Raw genomic sequence first — 22,863 nt, 5'->3', positions numbered from 1 at the left:
TGCAGCTGTTTCATGCTCTTATTGGGGAGTCCGATCAGAAGACAATTACAATAGTCAAGTCTACTTCATCTAAAAGCATTTCTCCTGGTCTGGTGGATTCATGCAAGCATTCACTATGGATATGTTCTTGAGATAGTAAAAGGGAGGGTAGTAATTGATTTGACATGACTGTTGAAAGTCAGGTCTTTGGTTTTAAAGATAGGGTTTAGGTTAGGTCCAGGTATTTACTAAAAGTAATCCTCTTTTTTTATTCTCAGAATCAATTATGTAATTGCATTGTGGTTTAATTGAAGAAATGTTTTGGGTCATCCAGTTATTTTTCTGTTTTAGAAGTAACACAACTCAATTGAACGGTAGTCATCTGGGAACACTGCTAACTGTGTCTCATTTGCATAGCTATGATAGTCGAAATTAAAGTTCTGAAATATTTGACCCTCGCGTAGCATATACAGGCTGAACAGTAGGGGTCCAAGATCTCACCCTTGAGGGACCCTGTAGATCATTACCATTTCTTCAGATTGAGCATTTCCAATATTTACCAGAAGGCCAAGAAGGTACCAGAAAGGCCAAGATGCTTTATATCCACTCAAAGTTCGACTCATTATTGATTCATATTTGGTGTAATGAGCTCGTTGTAAACATTTAGGCAGTTGAAACACTCAGCAAGCAAGCCCATCAGACAGAACATTTTTCAGAACTATCTCTAATTGCAAAGTCAGCAGGAAGGCCATTAAAATCCTCATGATACATTTTCACCGTTGGGCACTTCTCGCCTTTGTGTTGTTGTTGTTTCAGTGAGGAGTCTTCCTTCTGTTTCATTGTGCTTCACAATCAAGTCCAGAGATTCTAATTTCCACAGGAAGCTCAATGAGGGAACAGTGATAATTTTACTAGGCTTGTTCCAGATAATGTCTTAAATGTTTTTGCAACCACTAAGTCCACATTTAGATATCTGTACTGTTGCTCATATAAGTGGTAGAGATGAGGCCCAAAACGTTAAGTGTTCCTTATGTTAAGTGGTTAATCAAATAAAGTACAACTCTACTGCCATCCTTTCAGTTTGTATATTTCCTTATCCTTTTCAGTCCCACAGAGAAGCTGTAGCCTTCTGGGAAGAGATGGGGGGGGGGTGGGGGGGGTTTGGGGGGGTTATTGTTCCATGTACTGTTTGGCAGTCAATCACAGGGTTGACACATGCAACTGTTACGTTTAGTGTGCTATTTTAGTGTAGGTGCTTTGTGAGACAATAAGGCTTTGTTAAATTTTAGTGTATGTGATTTGTTTAAGTAATCAACAGACGTCCCCTATTTTCTCAGAAGTGGCTCCCATAAATGTGTTTTGATGTCTGCTGAATGCAATGGTGTAGGGTCAGTGTGGGGCAAATATACTTGGATTGCAGTCCTTTTGACATGTAGAAACACCCCCTTGTTTTGTGTGTGTGTGTGTGTGTGTGTTTGTGTGTGTGTGTGTATGTGTGTGTGTGTGTTGGGAGGAATGTGGGCAGGGGTGGCTAATAGACCAGGCTGTGTGAGAGGGTCAGGGGTTGAGCTCTAAACCCCCTTGGGTGTCAGATAGGTGCTGTTGAATGAGGGGACTGGCCTGGTCTGAGAGAAACAAGGAATCTGACACGCCCTGCAGCCCCTTTACACAACCAGGTCACTCTGTCTCACACACACACAAGCACACATGAGAGTAGAGTTGTACATTGCTGTCATCAGCCACATTGACAAGGCAACTTGATTTGTGCTTTGAATGACTCCGAGTAACCAGTGCATAAGTGGGGTACCTTTTTAATGTGTAAGTTTGGGTGGTCCATTTATTTATAACCAGGTTTGTGCATTCTTACACATTCAATTGCTGGCACTGTTTTCCAGACAAATTGTCTGGGGTACCCTGTCCAACTCACCAGTGACCTATGTGCATCCCCCAGTATTGTGTGTTTTCTTTATTACAGAGTGCACAATGTTTTTGTTAACAATGGTATGGAAAGAGTAGGTGTGACATATACACAGACTGGTCCCACTTGTTAGGACCGACAAAAAAGCTTTCTAAACAATGGCTTGTCTATTCAATGTGTACTGCTGTGAAATAATGTCCATTCACCCTGTGTTTTACTGTGAAATGCATTTTACAAGTTAGATGAACAGTGATCTAAATATAAATTACAAAGCCCACCCAGTCACATTCTTTTAAAGGAACGGTTGTGCTCAAGAATATGTCTGAATTTGTGAACGGACAGTTCTATTATCTAGCCTTTTTAGAGGTTCCTTTCCACTCTTCCAAATATTATTTTGAGGAAACAGCAGGAAATCCAGAGAAGGGGTATTTGAAAATCACTATAATCCTTGCAAAGGACCCCTCACCCCCTCCAACTATAGTCACCATAGTTTCTTCTCCTCATCTGACACAGTGTGATTGGTATCATGATTATGCTCTCTACAGTGCCCAACACGGAATGTTAATAAGGAGAAAGCTGCTTTAGATTTGGAACACTGGTTTTGAATCTCAGTTCTTTAAATCGTCACATTTTAAGTCTGAGAAACAAAACCGCTCGCTCATTTGTGGGAACCACAGCACAAAAACCTAGTGTATAGATGGAAGGGAAGCTTGGAAGGGATTGATTTCGATGTGCTTTGAGTTTATTGTTGTGAACTGATATGGTTGAGAGCAGAATAAAACACATGTGTTAAGTCACCTGTCTTACAATGCCAATGCTTGAATTCCACTGAAGTGAGCGCAGTAAATGGATGAAAATTGAATCTGATGCAATGACGCTGAAATAGTTTTCTGTTGTCTGATCCGGCTGAGGAGGAGTGGATCACTAACACAATGGGAACAATTTGTACAAAGCCCACGAACAAAATATGCTCTGCGCCTATCCCACAGTCCATCGAGATCTGAATAGTGTTGCTTGTTCTTGAAACGCCGCATAAAACAACCAACTCTTGTGGCCAATAAGCTGTATTTTTTAAGTGATTTTAAAAAAGCCACACTTTCATTATTTTTTTTCTTGTCATTTATTTTCCATTTTCATTGTATTTTCATTTGTTGAGCCCAACTCATAACAGCATTTTATATGGTGACATCATCTCACTATTTAAAGTGGATTGTGTTTTTTTGAAGGTTGGTCTCAAATTGAATGTGTATGTGCTTTTACAAAGGCACGATTGTTGTAATAGCCATCGTATGTTTTAAGGAGATAAAACAAAACCAGCCTTTATGTTGATGTAAATTGTTTTCCCCAAGTCTTAAAGACTATAAAAATGAATGATCCAATAATGGTGCTTCTCTGTCCTTTTGCTGCACGCAATGTGAAGTGGCATCACACATGGAAACAGAGACTCTTGAATTAGACCAGATACCCACAGGCACCACAGTTGGCCTGGAATGTAAACTATATAAAACATGATTAGAGAGAAAAAGAAAGGGACAGAGAACTCTGTAGGAAAGAAGAAGAAAGTAAGAGCTAGAAGAAAGGATTTTGAAGTCATGTTTAGGATTACAGTTCATTCTGCTGAGCAGCTTAGACGATATTTTTCAAGACTGTGGGAAACCAAGGCCAGGCTGACAAATCCAATCCTACCTTGCTTGTGCGCATGCGTATGTACGAGCATTTGTGTTTTTTAAATGTATTGTTTGATAGGTTACATTTGGCCTTGTTTAACTATCTGTATGAGTTTCAAACAATCAATTAGTTAAGATGGATGTTCCTTTTTTTGTAACTTGTCTTTTTTTCTTTTCTTTTTTTAAACATAGAAAGCTATTTTAAATTAATTGTTCTGATCACAGCTCTGGTAGATGTTTCCATTCTGTTGTCAGGTTTAGGCCAATCAGTGAGCCTCGTCATGTCTGAAAAGAGTTACAATGTGTAGCTGATTTGTTAGAATACATTGGAATGATTTCCCCTAGTGACCAAATGAAGGAACATTTTTGTAGACTCATAATGCTATCCTCGCTGGGCGACATTCAACTGAACTATTGGACATCTTTCCATCATATTTAAGGTGACTTATTGTTGAGTCAACAGGCTCCTGGTAGGTCTTATGGTTGATTATTTATACATATTTTTCTCTTAATGCAACCTGCTCTGTGCAACTCATTAACAGGTACAGAGTGAAGTTACCAAATAAAAATTTCGTCTTGGCTTTAATGTTCCTGAAAAGGTTTTATTTTAATATATAGTAATGTTCATCTTGTTTGGGACAGAAGAGGACTGGATTGTGTCCTACTCAATGTACTTAAGGTTCTTCAAATCCTTATTCATGAGCCACACTTCATTTTTGCAATGTCAACATACAGGTTTCGTTCACAATGACCACATTCAGGAACCACTTACTGTATTGGCAAGGTCCTAACTCTGTGACTTCTTCACAGCTGATAAGGTTGCTTATGTTTTTAGCTGTAGCTCACCCATGACCCATGTCCTAGAAGTGTGTGGGATATTGTGCTGACCTAATGTATAATAAAAGGTTTGCAATGTTAAGATATTCACAGTTCAAGCCTTTTTAAATTCTTAAGGTTGCAACTCTATTTAATTCATTTAAATTTGATTTATTGCATCTGCCAATAAGTTCACTGCATTGCTCCCATGTACTGTAGGTCTTTTGCCTGCAGAACATTTGATACCAGTTCTCATGCTTTAGGAGTGAAATGAGAAGTGATAGTTCCAGTCCGATGCTTTGGGAGTCCAAGCATTGAATGTAAGGCCTATTTTGTCTGACCAAGTCAACAACTCTAAAACCACTGTCCTGACTGTCCGTTCAGCTTTTTGACGATGACTTTGATGTGTTTTCATGTTGGTGTTGTGTGTTTTGGATTTTTATCTATTTTCTGCATTCCAGAGTGTATGTACTGTAATTCAAAATTAGCCGTAACGTCAGATTTAACAGTAGGGGTCACTCACTTAATGCTGCTGCTTGCTTTAGTCGCAGTTTTGTTGTTCCTTTCTTGAGAGCAGTTTATCTCTATATAACGTGAATCACATGCAAAGTGCCCCCACTTGCCAGGAGGTGAATCAATTCAGATGTTTTGCTGATTCAATATTAAATTGGGCTGGGGGGATTGCAATCCATTGCAGAATTGAATTTCACCCATCCTTACCTATATTATCATGGTCATAAGTAGTAGTAGTAGTAGTAAGTATTTGCACGAGTGTTTATACATGACAAGAAAGGGTATAAAGGTTCCTGCCAATTCAATCCAAACTGTAAGTGTAATGTAAATGAATGTATGAGTACTTCTCTGTGTCCAGAAAGGTAGGTTCATGTTGTAGACGTGCTTACTTTTGAAATGGATGATTATTCTTAGCCCAAACACTAATAGACCATGCCGGCTTTTTAAATGCTCCTCTGTCCCATTTGAAGTCTGTTTAGATAAGCATCATAGGTAGGACCCACCAGGCTAAGCAAACACTTTTTTTATCCTTACATGATGAATCTTTCTGTTTACAAGTGTGTAGTGGCAGCAATACGAATTGCACAAGTTCATAAATCACGTACCCACATACACTGCATGCCCATCTTTTCACTCTCCATCTGTTTATATTCTTAAAATGTGCATCCAATAAAAGATTTATGAGAGGACATATACTGATAAAGTGGTATGGATAAAAATGAAGTGGTCTGATGGGAAAAGTCAAGGCATGTGAGTGAAGGATTGCTTCTCGCCCAGTGATAGTACAAACATGGCGTTGTATGCGTGTATGTGTGTGTTTTCTCTTGAAACACCAAGGATGTCGAACAACAGCCCTGTTAAACATTGCACTAACGTTGGATTTTTTTACTCTGCGTCCTCCACCCTCCAAACAGGAGCAAACTTATAGCCTCCTTGTCCTAAATAACTGCCCCATTGCGCAAGAGGAAGTGACTTTGAAGCCCCTTTTTCCTGGCTCTCTGATCCACCCTGTGAATGAAGAGGCTGTTCAGGTTGCAAGACAGACAGTTGTGTGTTTGTACGCAAATAAGGCTCAACATCTTTTTTTTTCTTTAAGAGCAGTTTTGCTAATCAATAACTTCAATTGAGGAACAACTTTCTAATTTTGTGGAGCAATTTTTTGCAGGTTAATCCCACAGGGACCTGAGCCAATGCTTTTATCAAACAACAAATATTTGACACTGTAAAAGGAGTTGAATGTAGGGCTGCAGCTATCAAACATTTTAGTATTCGAGTATCCTACTAAAAATTCTATTGAATAGTCAAGTGTGAACTATATTTCCATTCAAGCACAATTCCAAATACAACACAAAATATAACCGTTGACTTAACGAACAACCAGACTGATTTCCTTTTTGTATAATCAACAGTTTTTATTTTCTAAATTCACATTGTGGACAGTAGTAAACAATTTTTTTCTCTTCTGTTTAACCATGGAACATAATAATACTGTAGGTTTATGAGCTTGGACCAGCTGACTATGAACAAGACATTCTTTATAGTACGAGAAGTTTTATCCATCCATCCATTTTCAGCACCACTCACCCCGGTTAGGGTCACAGAGTGGTGGAGCCTATCCCAGCTGACTTCAGGTGAAAGGCAGACTACACCCTGAACTGGTCGCCAGTCAGTCGCAGCGCACACATAGACCATCTTTGCCATGTTTTTCACTTAGATGACTCTACATTTTGCCACTTCCAGATCAGATGGTAGTGCAGTGTCCATATGTCACAAAGTGTGGAGAGCCCTTTTTCTGAGCAAAACCTATATGTAACATATGAGCCACAAAATGGAAATTTTAACTCCCGAATTGTGATGCAAATTCAATTTTTTTTAAGGCTTGGCACAGATGCACGTGGAAGCAAGCAAACACACATGCACACGCACGCACACACACACACACACACACACACACACACACACACACACACACAGTAAATTCTTTGAGCAAAGCTAATCTTGACCTGTTATTCAAACATTCTCCGAGGTAGTCAACATATTAGCATACACCTGTGGATTTATGTTTTTTAGAACTGTGCTATCTTAGTAGAAATGGACCAAAAACCAAAGAATAAAGAAAGGTCTGCCTTACATAATAAAATTTGACCCATCATCAAGGCATCCTATTTGTGCTGTCTTACACCATTTGATGTATAGGTTTGACTTGGCAAAATACTGAGGAAAATCAAAGCATAAAAACGTTGCATTTTTGGCCTTACTGCAGTGGACTAGACAGTGCTGAGAGTGATAGTTTGGCTGAAATGTACATAGAATATTTGTTTCAGAGATAGTTTGATGGCTGGCACTACCTTGAGCTTTGTGGTATGTTTGAGCTATAATTTGTAGCCAGGATTCCCTCAGCATTTTCAGGGTGAACCTCAGTAATTAAACCATAATAGCCACAAAAGATTTCCCTCTGTCACCAGTTTCACTGTCCTCTGTATTACTGTTTGTTGATACTCCTCTAATAGTGGTAGATGTGGAGACCAGCCAAGGTTGAACTGTAAATCTCTGTTAGGTCCAGATGACGCAGGCTGAGTTTAAGAAGTAACAGTGGGAATTCTTGAGAAGGTGGTAGTAGATAGTTGTGCTTTTTTGCCTTCAAGGATAATGGTCTTACTCTTATGCAGTCACAGTAATGTTTTAAAAGAGCAAAATCTCTGTGAGGGAACGTTATCGTCTTGATTACTCCTTGTTTTGCAAGATGAATCAATTAATATCAATGTCTACACAGTTCCATCAATGCATTTTCTTGCACACATCAGAATCACATTATACTTTTGCACAGATTTTCACTCATTCAAATGAGAGCCAATACGTCAGAATGATTACACATTTTCTACTTATCTAAAGAGTATAGCAAATGAGCATCAACATGATCAAATCAATGTATAACAACTCACTGAAAGCACAGACAGTTCAGCATTTTACAGGTTGAAATGCTTTAGTAACATACGTGTGCTCGTTGTTGTTTGAGGCAGTACATTAAATTAAAACATTCAATTCAAATAACAACAGAATTAAAAAAACCTTCACAGTACTGTTATGTGTAATTGTTTGTGCACAGGAAAGTGTTTTTGTTTGTCTGACATGTTCTTTGTAATTTTAGCTCTCTGCAAGAGACAGCCTTTTCCTTTGTTTGGGAATGGGGAGTCAGCACATTATACACGTTGGATTGTCTGTGGAAAGTGCCAGAAAGGCACACACAGAAAGCTGAAGTACCACTTCTGAGCAGACATAATTCCCTTTGTCAGTGTTACTCTGACAGGGTTAAAACATCAATGTTTTTTCTGACTATTCAATGCTACCGCTCAGATTAACTTTACCATGCAATATTCTCGCCAGTATGCATTTTATTTTATCTCACGATATTATGGAGCACTAAAGAGATGTGTTAATGCCAGAGGTAGTCCACAGTTAACACCTGCTTAAAGCTGTAATGGTTGTTAATGTGCGCTTAATGTACATAGGCAAACGTCAACGAAGTGAGCGATAGCCCGACTATTTAACACATTTTCCGGATGATTCTTTTGAATAAATCCGCAAATTTCATGGAATTTCGTCAACACTTTTTTTTTTTTATTCTGGGTGACGGAATAGTGGCTGCCTCCTCCTCATATTTGGGTCAGTTTTTGTTCACTCTTGTGTCAGTATAATGTATGACAAGTTCTGAGCTGTAGTGCAAATGTCACAGAAACAATCTCACAGGACTTGATTGGTTTGTAGTGTATCACGTTAACCCAAGTACATCTCAAAAACTTAACCTGATACTGTTCAATTTTAATTTGCCTGATTGAAAATTTGTTTGGTGAAGAGGCTAATACTGCAGATGCCACAGCTAAACAAGATTAAACAATGTCCGTCCCATTTTAATTCACTTTAGAGGGAAAGTCCAAAGGGGGTGCATTAGTATAATCTAATATGCAGACTTTTGAGGGAAGTAATCCATACTCTGCGTATTTTGTTTTAAAACTATGATAATATTATATGATTAATTACCCTTTGTTGGGGATGTCTTGACTAGAAAAACACCATCTCAAGTGTTTCATATGACCCTCATTTTAGCATATCCCTGCCGTACAGTATTATAATTACCTATTTTGTCTCATTCCACTAACATTAATGCTCGATCTAAACTCATGAGAACCATCCATTTCCCAGCACTGGCTCACAGTATTTACTGTTGCAGGACTTTGTAGTCTTACAATTCGATCTTTGTTCAAAGTTTATTGTTATACAGTAACTAATAACTTGTTTTTTGGTGAAATATTTTGTCTAGTAAAAACAAATTGCAAATCCCACTTATTATTTTGTGAATTTGATTATTTTCTCGTCTTTCTTTTTTATGTCTATGCGGGTCAAGTGGTTTTGGCGGAGTGGGCTAAGATTCTGGTGGGTTTGACTCCTTCAGTGCCTTTACACCTAATGAATGATCCCTGGCAAACTCACCCCCCCCCCTTCCCATCCCCTGTAATCACATGAGGTGTGAAAAGTACTGTTTATTTTCCTGACAGGAAGTCACGCTCCCTTTTGTCTTTATTTACCCACACTGGTGTGGTTCTACATTACTCTTCTTAAACATCCACTCAGTAAATACAAGTAACAATTCCGTGATCGGAACAATGCTGAGATGTGTTTGCCATCCTCAAAAACATGTACTCATTATGAATTCATTTTCTCTCTGTTTTCCCTGTTTGCTGCATAGGTGTTTTGTCACTGCCAGCCCACTTCAGTCCCTACACAGAGAATCATCATCAGACATCTGTTGACTGCAGGGAGGATGCCTATGCCCAGCTGGAGCTCAGGACGCTGGAACAGTCACTGCTAGCTACCTGTGTGGGCAGCATCTCTGAACTCAGTAAGTCACATCTACTTCAGCATACTGATCTGCTTGGAAGTTAAAAATAGTCCTGTCGCAAAGCATTAAAAATGTGACCAGTTAGTTCATGTGCCTAAATACTGTAGATTATAAAGGGCTGAACTCAGGAAAGACAGGAAGTCTTTGATCTGAAAGATAATACTATCACATGCAAGTTTTTCTCTAGTTGTGTACTGGAGTACAGTGTTCCGTGCTATATTTTGATCCACTTTTATGCACTGTAGCAACTTGTCGACTGCAGACATTCCCAGATATTGTTTATATGTGTGTCTCATTGAAATCATTTTTATCCCTTTTACAGTATTCTTTCCCAACTGCAATACCTTCCCATACAGAAAAGGAGAACCACAGTCGGTGATGCACTTACCAACTATTTATTGAATGCCGGGAGAACAGTAAAAAAGAAAAATTTAAAAAACATGTAAAAAAAAGTGTCCAAACGGTTCAGTTCACCCCTCTCAGTTCAGTCTCTTTCAGCATGGGCAACATTTTTATTTTTTTTCCTAATTCTCTCTCGAGAAAAAGTATACAATGCTGCTAATGCGAGCCAAGTTGGCAGCACACCCTTTTGTGACATCGCATTGAAGCCCACCTGAGTAGTTGACCGGGCAAGAAAGTCAATTTGCATCATGTTCTTCCAAGGATGGAACAGTGGGGTGGGCCCTCTTTGAGTTTTATACTCAAGTATAAACCATCGAGATGCGAACCGAAGCGAGGATTTTATGAAGTGTTCCCTCAGCATTTTCAGGGTTCTCTCTATATCGTGTGATTTCACTCTTTGTAACTGGGTCTGGAACATGTCACCCGATACAGGTCAGTCACGTAAATTAAGTAATTTCACTCTGGGTTTGTGCTGTTTTTGCTTGTGTTTATGCTGCTCCTCTTCATAGCCTCGTCCCTCTCTTTATGAGTTTTTTCACAGATGTAGTATGTTCGCATCAAGTCATAACATTCTGAAATTACTTGACTTGCCATGTGATCAGCGGCACAGTGAACAATTGGTTAGAGTGTCTGCCTCACAGTTTTGATGACTGGGATACAAATCCCAGCTTCAGTTGTGTGGAGTTTGAATGTGGATGTTTGTTCTGCATGGGTTTTCTCCCGGTAATCCAATTTTTCCCACATCCCTAATCATGCATTAATTGGACACTGTATACATTGCCCCTAGGTGTGATTGTGTGTGTGAATGGTTGATTGTTTATATGTGCCCTCTGATTGGCTGGCAACCAGTTCAGGGTGTATCTTGTCTCCTGCCCGAAGATGGCTGGGAAATGCTCCAGCACACCCGCGAGCCAAGTGAGGAGAAGCAGCACAAAAAAGGGATGGAAGTATGGATATGTGCTGTGGAAAAACTTGTGTTCTGTGACAGTGATTGAAAGCTGGACTCAGTTTATTTTGAAGTTCTTTTTAAGGGGTCACCCATTTTTTGGGGAAAAAAAAAACAGGGTTGATGAAAAGGATTGTGCACATAGTAACTAAATTATGTTTTGGTCTGAGTAAAAGATGGAAAGGTTGTTGTGAAAGAGCAAGAGCAATAGGGTCATAGAGATCAGTTTTGGTGCAAGTGCAGGTTAGGTTTCCCCTTCCCAAATGAGGTAACACTTTGTCTTTTGTTCCTCGAGCACAAGGCCACGTTCATGCGCATTCGTCGTTAACTGGACATTAAGAAAGTGAACATGGGCTCTCGAACACAGACAGTTTTTCTCCCACTTGCTCAGTGCACTCTTTGTGTCACACCACTCTACTGGTATGCATCTGAGCTGCTCTGGGCAGGGCTGGCATGCTTCACACCCTTTCGTGCCTACAAACACAAACAGACACACAGGCAATGTGTTCACTGATACCCACAAACACAACCAAAATACAGAGGGCTAGCCACTCTAATCGTAGGCCAGTGAGACGATACAAACACAGGAGTATCTGTATGCCACTGCTCAATCCTGTTGGATCTTACGGTGGCTTGGGCCAGGCCCATTAAGTACAGTTAAACAAGATGGAATTTTGATAGCAGGATACAGGATTTCAGAATAATTTGCTAAACAGTTTGAGATATGGGATTAGATTTGCTGTAAAAAAAACTACATATAAGCACGCTTAAAGGTCCCATATTTTGGCTATTTAGACCTCCATAGAGCGACTCTCTTATACGGATTTAGTATAAAAATGTCAATTTAACATAAAAAACACCATGGTCCAGAAAAGGTTCCTCTGATAGGTAATTTTATTTGGCCCTGTTTTGTATCCACTTTGTCCGTATTTGGCTAACATCGCCCCCCTGATTTCAGGCCTTTCGACAGAAGCCAAATGTGCATGAACAATTAATATTTCACATGTTGGGCAGCACGATGGATTCCTGGTTAGCCCCATAATTGGCTACCGACCAGTTCATGGTGTACCCAGCCTCCTGCCTGCAGTTACAGATGAGATGATGAAATGAGTTACAGATGAGATTTCCGATCTTTCTGTGGATTTGGGCAGCTAGTTACTGCACAAAGTAAAGTCATTTATTGCGTTTTCATTTGCAATTCATGAAAGCACGGACATTGCAGACGTTGCACTACTGTCCATTTTAATCTGCTGAGTTGATGACACATTGACCGTCACCGAAGAGCTTGTGGAGAGGGTGGCAATGAAAGCTACTACGACAAGAACTGATAATTTCACCTCGCATGTCATTGAGCTGGTCCTGCGCTGTCAGGCTGGCTACAGATTATGGACCCCAATGATCCAGAAAAAAACGGGTGTTGTGACAAAGTTCAGAGAGAAAGTGAAATCTGCAAATGGAGGACGTGACTTTTGGACTTTTCACTGTATGTTGCAAGTCATCAAAGGATGGATAACGTCATGAAGGTGGTCATCAAAACTGTTGATTTCCTCTCACCCAGAAGCCTAAAGCGCCATCCGTTTGACCGCCTTCTCAGAGAGAAACACCACATCTATGGCCTGCCATATCACACAAGGTAAGGTGGTTAAGACAAGGTCCTGTTTTTTTGGACAGTTCATGGAAGAAAAGGGCAATCCAGTATGAGAATTTCATTCCGCGGAATGGATGCAGGACCTTGCATTTATGGTGGATGTTATAGAGCACCTAAATAACTTCAACAAACAGAGCAACAAAACTGTTATGCATTATTATGACAGCATAATATTCTTCTTGGACTTGTTTAGGGAACAGGATTATGTTGTTTTAATATAATTATCTACCTGAGAAATTACACTCTGTTATTGTTCAGTGTTTTGTTATATACTTCTAAGAATAACTGAGGCATTGTGTTTGTGTGTTCTTTTTCCTCAGAATAAAAAATAACCTTGACATGTTTTCTGATTAATATTGATTTTGGGGTTCTACTATTTGTAGCTGTATTAAAACAAAGAAAACAACCATAAAGTTTTTCTTTTCAAGTTATAAGGAATATAAGTTGGTATATATGGGCCATTCTTTACAGGTCCGGCCCACTTGGTAATAGATTTTCCATGTCCCCCCTAAACTATAACGGGTTTGACACCCCCGGTGTAAGGGTTGCTTGAGATAGCTTCATGTTCTTTTAATATGATACCACTCACAACCAAACTAGTGGTAGCACTAGTGGTTGTGTGTAAACATGATGACAACACAAGTGGATTACACTGACGTATTACACGATGTAAGGAGAAAATGGGGGGTGCGTCATGAGTTGTTGGTCACCGGTGCAGGACATGAGAGGATGTTCATGTAAGGCTTGCCTAAGGTATGGTCATGTACTTTTAATTCGATACAGCTCACAAATAAGCAACATAAAGTTGCATAGCCACGCAAGCTAGTGCTAGAGCTTGTAGTTGTGTGTAAACATCCTGCTGTCCTGTTTAATACATGATCTGACCAGAGCAGTGAGCGCAAATGTTTTTGGAGCCAAGGCAGATACTTTACAGTTGAAAAATCTCACAGCACACTAATAAAAATGTCACAAAAAGTAGCTACATTAATTGCTGTAATTTGTTCTATCTCTCACTGTCTCACTGGCATAAATAGATGAACAAAGATACAGTACTGCTACCCCTAATGGGTGCACTACCCAAAACAAAATGGCTGTTCCACGATCACAAAATGGATGACTGAAATAATATCATGCTGCAATAACATCTGCCCATTGGACAATATTTTTGTTCGGTCTATAATCTGTAAATGGAATACTTCAAACATATTGGCGTTCCTAAATCGGAGTTCCACTGCATCTAAAATGAGGCTTCAATTCTCTCTGTTGCCAGACACTGGCGCTTGAAATCAGTTCAACACATGCCCCCACTCAATTGTCATCTGTCAGTTAAATATATTCTATAACTAGCAATTTTTGTATGCCGATACATCCCTATATTTTTGATCCACGTAGAATATGTCTGCTTAAAGACTCTGGTGGCTGGCAATACCCAACCGAGTCACAACGGGGCATCTTCATGTGATGACGATAGGTGCCAACCACGAGCTAGTTCGTGCCCCTGAAACCAATAGATTACTGTACATAAACTACAATGGCAGCCTTTTTATGCCTAATGGCACTGAGAGCTCTTAATTAACTGACTAACAAACTAACGATCTAACTGACAGTTGCCCCTGGTAGCTGCTAAGATAAACAACGTGTTTAGTTCATATACTGGGGCAGAGGTGAGTGATGCTAGATGCCAATCTTGCTTGGCACTTTTTTAGCCTCACTGTGGAAATCTGGAGAACTTGTGATGAAAAACTGCAATTGCAGCAATTATCTTCAAACATGGGTGTCACTTTTAATGCACTTTTTGTAATGCTGTTGTGGAAAAAAAGTTTTTTGGTAATCTTTCAAAATGGATAATGAAAATTAAAGTACAACTTGGTATTTTATCCCCAAGTGATCCCACAGAGATCTGAAAGAATCTATCACGGACATTGTTATACACCCTTTAATACGCATTTGACCCCTGACAGCTAGTTAAGGCCCGTGGGCGCAGTATGGGCTGTAAAGCCAGGGAAAGGCTCTTCCTCTTAGGGTAAGAATTCTGAGGAGACCTCCTGGATCGAATGCTGTTAGTGGGTAACACAAAGGAGGCCCTTCAGCTTTAATTGTGGGCTGTTTAAGCAGGGCTAGCTCTATCTAACCCAATCCCCTTAATGAGCCCATACACACTGGCCAATCCCCCCAGCCCCAACCTCTGTGCTCCTCCACTCATGCTAATCCGGTTAGACATTAGCCTAGCGGTAATCATACTAAATGAGTGGTGTATTATGCCATGTTCAAATAGTCCAATTTCACTCACCCTTGTTCTTTCTAGCCCCCCCCTCATCTCCTGCCTTTGACTGCTGATAGTCCAGCCCCAGCTCTTTCATCTGATACATGTGCCAAACAAAGGTCTCCTCATGCTCCACACTATCCCTTTTGATTGAGATTGAATATACTTCTGTTTACACTCGGGAGGATGTGTTGCTTTTTTACTGCAGAGATTTCCCACTCTATGCATAATTTAACGATTAACTCAATTGAACGTGTTTACCATTTCAAGTGTTCACGTTTTGAGTGATACCAGTCTAACAATGTTTCACATTTACAGTTTTCAATTTTGCCAGCAACCCCACAGTAAATTACCAAGGCATTGCTTATAGTTTATGGAGAATGCAGTGATTAAATAGAATCATACAGACATGGATAAACACTGTGTTGGAATCAATAATCAATGTATTAACCCCTTCAGTAATTCAAGATGAGTGAAGATTGACCCTTTTTGCTTCGCTGTGCTTACTGCTAATGACAGTGCTAATGACAGATACTGGTAGAGGCAAGGTATAAAGTGAGTAGCTAGAGCAGCAGTGTTAAATGTAAATGGTTTAGGAAAAGGGGAATTCTCATTAGAAACACACAGTATTTACACTGATATCACATATTATCTCTCTACCATGTGTTTAGGATCTGAACACTGGCCCAGTGTAAATACTGTATGAACAAGTAACTTTTCTTCTCAATCTAGTAATGTCAACCTGTCCAATTTCTATTTTCCAGGTGACCTAGTGTCTCGCGCAATGCACCACATGCAGCGCCTGAGCTCAGTGCGTCCGGGGCTCAGTCCAGCTCGCCATTCACGCCCGCAGCAGTCTGTATCTTGGTCGCCTGACGCCCTCCACACCCTCTACTACTTCCTACGCTGCCCGCAAATGGAGTCCATGGAGAATCCAAATCTAGATCCCCCACGTATGGCACTCAGCAAAGAAAGGTAAGAGCTTTATTTTCTTGAGAGATACAGCAATTTTTAAAACAATTTTGGTATGTGTAGTTTTGAGGCCAACTACAAAATTTTTCAACTATGTTTTTATTTAATAAGGCCTCCTACAATCTGTTATTATAAGAGATTTATTGACAGAACATAAATTATTCAAGCACCAGTAACCATTGCCAAAATGAACAGTATTTAAACATGAGAAGTGTCCTATCGCAGCAAAGTAGGCTTTATTCCTCTGCCCTTGTGTAAAATGTACACTTCAAAAAGTGTTCTGTGGGAAAATTGCATGTAAGCCTGAGCATCTAGGTGCTCTAAGTCACAAGTTTATTTTTTCTTGCTATTGTTTTGTTGTCATAACTGAACTAAAAAATGTGGTTAACAACATACTTTACATGCAGTCAATCAAAGTAACTGTCCAACTCATAATTGAGTGTGTGTTATGAAATTCAATACACATGTAGGCATCCAGTACAGCTGTGTGACACACATTCAAAGTAATTAAAACCATCTCTCGTGTAAAGACTGCCAAACTATCTAGACATTTTAATGGGGAGCATGTGGCTTTTGATGAGGATGTGGCATATATGGGATCATCCATGTTTAGTTTTTGTGATAAAATCAGCTGTCACACACAAATCTGTCCAAAGAGCCTAGTGGCTTACAGAAGGGCACAGAATGATGAACAAACACAGTGCAAGTGAGTAAAGGTGGTCACCTCATAAGTATCAAAGTAAACATGGGACCAAAAAAAAGACTCCTGCTTTACTTTAATTATCCTGGCGCATCCTAACAAGAGTTCATTTTTTATGTTTGTTATGTTGGGTGTACATCAGCCGAGTTTATATGTGCAGGGTTAAATGACTATTCATTTTGTGATGTCTGTTTCATTGGCTTACTGCTTTTCTGTTTGTGACATAAGCACAGAGAGCAGAACGGGCCCAGTTGAGGGGGCAGGGTAGGTCAGGCAAGGTTATTTGTCATTACAATCCCAGCACATAGTAATGAAAGAGATGATCAATCGTTCGAGGTCTGTGGCTACCTATATGTAATCTTTGCTGGAAACCCCCAAACCACCAAATCTGTGTGGGCCGCATCATCAAGTATTCTGTGGTGGGCGCCCTAATTACAGAATCGTTGGTGGAATGGGAGATGCTGGAATAATAGCCAGTTTACAAAACATATTTTGTGTTCATGTTTCATTTTTTATGCTTGTATAAGCTACATACTGTCAGCACTGATTTATTTATTTTTTCTTTACTTTGTATTGCATGTATCAACATTTGTCTTTTATTTTGTTGTTGATTAACTTAAAATTGCAAATCACTCAATCGAAAAGATCGCTACACACTACATACTCCACCCCTTAAATGGAGTGGATTCAAGGGAGCACTATTGGAGAGATATGGTACAACGATAAGATGTTAATGATGCAGTTATTTCCACATCATATACTATTACACTCCTACGGTCTCCTGTTCTTACAAGAGTAATCTGATTCCAGATCCGTGGGTTAATTTCACCATTTACAGCCCACGATGGGGTCTGCACTTGGACCTCATTGAAGTTGGTTCGAATGTAGACTTCAACACACGCAGGTCATTTAGGTCAGTTTAGTGTGTGTGGTGGTACCGCTAATGAATGAAAAATCTGAACTTTTCCAGCATACCTGGAAAAAAAATTGTAGACTGTCAGTTTTTATTCAGCCAGGTTATAGTGAAGAAAGTGGCATGATTCAGAGCTAATATTTCTATGTAAACAAGTAGATGAAAGTTTTTCTATCCTGCTGTTCTCAGTATGCAGCCTTTGCACATTAGGTCAGTCAACGTGCCATAAGGGCGATCAGGTTTCACTTTTAACAGGAATGTAGACTTTAATGTTGCAACGACTTTTGACAAAGCTTGGTTTTGTGTTTCATGCTGAGGGGCATAACCAAGACCTGAAGTCAGATGTATACAAGGGTGTCCAAATACTAAAGAAGGTTGTGATAGAATCGATTACATTTTCTTTGGGAGTAGATCTGTGAGGGCAGCGAGGGGTTATGGTGCAGACCTTAATCTGAAATTGTGGCTCGCTGTGGTGTAAGATATACAAAATCACACTGCAAACTACACTGATCTGTTTATACTGCTGTAGATTGTTACTTTAATGCATGCAATACAGACACCAAAATAACTGGAAAAAAAAGAATCAAATTGATCAATGAATGTCAAAGTCTTCTGAAAGTTGTGTATCGTAGCTCTGCATTGTAGTGCTGCATTAGTCCTTGCAGGCTGTCATTTTTATCTGATTCATGTATTAGGTGAGAAGGGAGAACACTAGCCAACTTGGATACCTTGTGACCTTCAGGAAGACAGACAATTTTGCACAAGTGTACAGGCAGCCAATACGTGTTGATAGGGTCCCATTAGGAGAGGTTTGACATTGATTACTGGGTGCGCTGCTCTACATCTCTTCCACCTAAAACATTGCTTTCTTATCACTCTGCACCAATGGCACAATGACCAAAATGGCCACCCACCCTCATTTCTTCGTACAGACATACCTCACCTGCTGCCTCCTGAGACAATCCCTGCAGGTTCGCAAGACCCAGTTCGGCTATTCATCTCTTAGTTCTCCTAAATGCACCACATGGAGAAACTGTATTTGTCACCCTGTTACTTGCAGAAATGATCTTCTTATTGAAGTTATACCTTCAGTGTTGTGAGACTTTTGTCTCGCTAAATAGACTTTACTTTGTATATTAATGAAAAATATGGATGGACAAAAATCACTGAGAAGAATACAATACACAACACAGTGACTCATAGGGCTCATACTGTATGCACGGTATCATATAAAACATTTCCGGGGGAAAGTTGAGGTAGCGTATAAGTTTTCGTATTTGCCAAAGCCAAATGTGAAATGACCTCATTTGTTGAATGTGTGACAACGTGGGGTGTTGTAATAGCTATATTCTCAATACTTTGATGCTGATATTTTTCGAGGTCAAAACTTCACCAAATGTTTTACTTTAATGATGAAGGGATAGCTTCTCACACCAACACTGTGGTGTGGTTCTACAGTATGTTCAGCATCAACTCTGTTTTGCATTGACACTGTGTTGTCAGTATGTGTTTGCCTGGCGACCAGAAGTTAACATGATACCTTGTCTCAAATGCGGAGGTGCTGCGTGCTGCGAGTCATTACAGCTGTATAGTTACCTCCACCTGTGTTCATTGTATGCGTTGCAGTTCTTAACATCTCCCCAAAAGAATGTTGAAACCATTACTAAAAATAATTTACCAGCAGGGGTAAAATAGCTTAGTGAGTCTTGATAACACTGTTCAAACAGTGATTACCATTCACTGTGATTGCTTCACTGGATCAAAAGCAAACAAGAATGAGACCCACAGTGTTGGCCATTGTTCAAATCGACACTACATGTGAAGAAAAGGAATACAGAGCAGAATGGGCTGATAAAAAAAAAAAAAAAAGACTTGACATGGTCACTTCCTAGAGCTATTAAAAGCAGAGGTGTGATGGACAATGGAGAGAGAAAGAAAGGGTAGATGAGATTAGTCAATCAAGCCGTCTGAAAGGCTACATTTCATACCACACTTCTCCACTGGTGTTTATTTTTATACTTTGCTGTCATCAAAGCTACTTTCTTCAAATGATGTCAGGTTTAGATCCTTTTTGTCTTTCCCTTCTATTTGTATACTTTGAGTTCTTTTTTTTAGTTGCTCTTGATTCTGTTGTCCTTATAATCGTCATCTGGAAGAGTAGTCTGCACGAATCTATGGTAACAAATAAAGCGAAGAGTAAATGTGTGACTATGCATGTCTGTATAGGAGGGAACAGAAACCGTAATAAGTATGAGTCACAGTTCAGGAAAAGAGCAGCCAGACACATATGTCATGTTTCAAGCCGGTTTATGAGTTTGTACGCAACGTGTCTGAATCATGATAATTGAGTTGATCCTTCTCTCTACCTGTGCCTGATACAGAAACCTGAAACATGATAAAACTGGTTTGTGACCCTGGTCGTCAGTGTTAGGGTGAACTGTGTCAGACTTCAAAAGCACCATTTTGTCATTATTGATCTATTTTGCTTCACAGACCTTTCCTATTGCTGCCCCCTCTGATGGAGTGGATCAGAGTTGCCATAGTTCATGCTGAACATCGTAAGAGTCTGCTGGTGGACACTGATGATGTCAGACAGACTGCCAGGCTGCTCCTTCCTGGACTTGACTGTGAACCCAGACAGCTTAAGTACGTGTGAACACATGTATACCCACGCTTTGTCTCCTCAGCACCTGGTCACATGAAGTGACACTGCAATTACTACAGATGCCCTACTTCTGAACATCTAAATAAATAAGGCCAAAACAGTGACTTTGTATTGAGCTTGTTTGTTAAGATAGTGAAACAACATTTTGTCTCAGGGTAAACAACAATTACATTGCATCCCTGAATTTGGTACAAATCCTTTAGGCATTTACTTGGTACCTGACTATACTACATTCCGCATTCCTCGATCTATGCTCAGCTGACAGTTTGTGTCTGTGTTTGTCTCCTCATCAGGCCCGAGTGCTGCTTCAGCTCCTTCAAGCGTTTGGACTCAAAGGCGGCCACAGACAAGTTCCACCTTGACTTGGGCTTCCGGATGCTCAACTGTGGCCGCACCGATCTCATCGGGCAAGCCATCCACCTGCTGGGGCCCGATGGCGTCAATAGCATGGATGACCAGGTGCTGGCAAACCTAATTTTTTTGGTGTTGTGCTGAGAGGACAGCAACATACAGAAAGGAAAAAAACAAGAGCTCTTTGTCATATTTTGTTCTTTCTTTGCACCCTGTCCCCCGTGTTTCAGGGGATGACCCCCCTGATGTATGCCTGCGCCGCCGGAGATGAGGCCCTCGTTCAGATGCTGATTGATGCTGGCGCCAACCTTGATATAGCGGTAATTATTCCTTAACAATTCTGACTTAGATTTTAATCTAACAGTCTGTACAGCCAAACATAAGACACACGGAAAAACACTTTAAAAATTATTTATCTCCACACAAGACAAAGAATATCCATGGGTGAGCTGGACTGGACTCCTGGACTGGTTGCCAGTTATTTTCAGGTCACATAAACAAAGCGCCATTCAGACACATTCACACCTGCATACAATTTAAAGTTTTTAACCTACTGTGGATGCTTTTGGAATGGTGGAGGAAAATGGAATGCCCAGATGAGCACAGGGAGAACATGCAAAATCTCAAAAGAAAGGCCCAAGCTGAGATTGAGTCAGAGCCAGACGTGCTAACCACACCACATGCGGCCCCCCCACCATGCCATATAAAACCAATTGTACATATAAAATGACTGTAGCAGAAACAGCACTAACACAGCACTCTAGTGTTATTTTTATTGACTTGGCATCCATTTGACAGGTTCCTCCATGCTCCCCGAAGCACCCGTCTGTGCATCCTGACAGTCGACACTGGGCAGCGCTCACCTTTGCAGTGCTCCACGGTCACATCTCAGTCGTGCAGGTGGGAAACAAGCACACTCATTCTCGTGGTAGACTGGCCCCTACTTTGGCCAATGGCTATGGCTTTGATCTCCACGCCCTACCATTCGAAAGTATAAAGTATCCTCGCGAAGACAGCCATGTTGTGTTCAGAGTGAACTGCACACACCATGATGCCAAGCTATTTAAACGCACTGTGACATGTGAGTTAAGTGGCCAGGCCACAAATGAGAAGGCGGATGGCAGACATTGTTTAATGGAACAGACGTGGTTTGTTTGTGTAGTTACTGCTGGATGCTGGGGCCAGCGTGGAGGGAGCAGCAGTTCGTAATGGACAGGAGAACATGGCGGACACTCCATTGCAGTTGGCTTCAGCAGCAGGTGGCCACAACCACCCACGCACACACACATAATTTACACTACATAATCCAAAAGTGTCATTCAACGTCTGTCTGTTCTAATCCATTTTGTGGTAATCAAATTGTCATGTTTAACTGAAGGTGACCAAATACGAGCCAATGTATTCCCACTAACAACTTGACTGTTTCATCATCATCATCCTCATCATCAGACATTCATATAGTAGCGTACCGTCACAGAGGGCGGGGACACGACTGAGTTGTGAATGTAAAACTGGACAGAGAAAATGAGAGCCTGCCTAATGGAGGCCTAGCAACGAAGAGCTGTGCTGCTTGCGGCTGTTAACAAGCGTCGGGGCAACATTCCTCTGTGAGATCATTTGAGAGGCCCACAGTGCTGCAGGCCGGGCACGCGTGCTCAGCATAACCACACTGACAGCGTGTGAAAAGTCCAATATGACTGGATTTGCGGCTTTCAAACCACAACATCATCACTGTTATGACTATAATGAGAGTCAATACAAGACTTTCAAAAAGTGTTTATAAACAATGTTTGCTTTTGCATTAAGAGCTCATAATGGTTGGGCCAGTTAGTGTAACAGGGTTACTTTAGATCAGTGATTCCCAAAGTGTGGTATGTGGCTTTCAATAATTTTAAATAAACTTTTTAGGAACAAAACCTCTACCATGTTTTTAATGACCGCAATGGACTACTCTGCTATATTCTATTTTTCATTTTGGTGCTAGTTTGAGAGATAAAAATGCTGCAGAACTTGCTGTAAGTTACAGAACCACTGCTTTAGTTGGGTGACATTCTTAGAATTGTAATGTTGACTTTGTAAGTTGTTTTAAATTGTAACTATTCAATTTACAACAAATAGCCGCCTGACAAAATAGTTTGCCTGTTTGGTGGAAAAATAAAATAACGTATGTGAGACTTTATGTGTAACAATTTTACAAATGTCATAATTCACCT

The 22,863-nt window shown here is 40.3% G+C and overlaps 1 protein-coding gene across 2 annotated transcripts in view; it reads left to right on the top strand.

The window, feature by feature from the left end:
* abtb2b (ankyrin repeat and BTB (POZ) domain containing 2b) overlaps positions 1-22,863 on the top strand; it is a 51,741-nt gene that overhangs the window by 23,426 nt on the left and 5,452 nt on the right. Inside the window, exons 1-8 of one of the 2 annotated variants that reach the window (XM_061821480.1) lie at positions 9,293-9,324; positions 9,638-9,790; positions 15,814-16,024; positions 20,128-20,280; positions 20,593-20,758; positions 20,881-20,970; positions 21,449-21,550; positions 21,813-21,909. In XM_061821480.1, coding sequence (XP_061677464.1) covers positions 15,834-16,024; positions 20,128-20,280; positions 20,593-20,758; positions 20,881-20,970; positions 21,449-21,550; positions 21,813-21,909 — 799 coding nt within the window. In that variant the 5' untranslated portion in view covers positions 9,293-9,324; positions 9,638-9,790; positions 15,814-15,833. Of the gene's footprint in view, positions 1-9,292; positions 9,325-9,637; positions 9,791-15,813; positions 16,025-20,127; positions 20,281-20,592; positions 20,759-20,880; positions 20,971-21,448; positions 21,551-21,812; positions 21,910-22,863 lie in introns of those variants that run through there. The other variant, XM_061821479.1, reaches the window with a different exon arrangement.

This window comes from Syngnathoides biaculeatus, chromosome 6 (genome assembly GCF_019802595.1).
Source record: "Syngnathoides biaculeatus isolate LvHL_M chromosome 6, ASM1980259v1, whole genome shotgun sequence".
Taxonomy (NCBI): domain Eukaryota; kingdom Metazoa; phylum Chordata; class Actinopteri; order Syngnathiformes; family Syngnathidae; genus Syngnathoides; species Syngnathoides biaculeatus.
The sequence above is the reverse complement of the archived record's forward strand: the minus strand, read 5'-3'. Positions and strand labels throughout refer to the sequence as shown.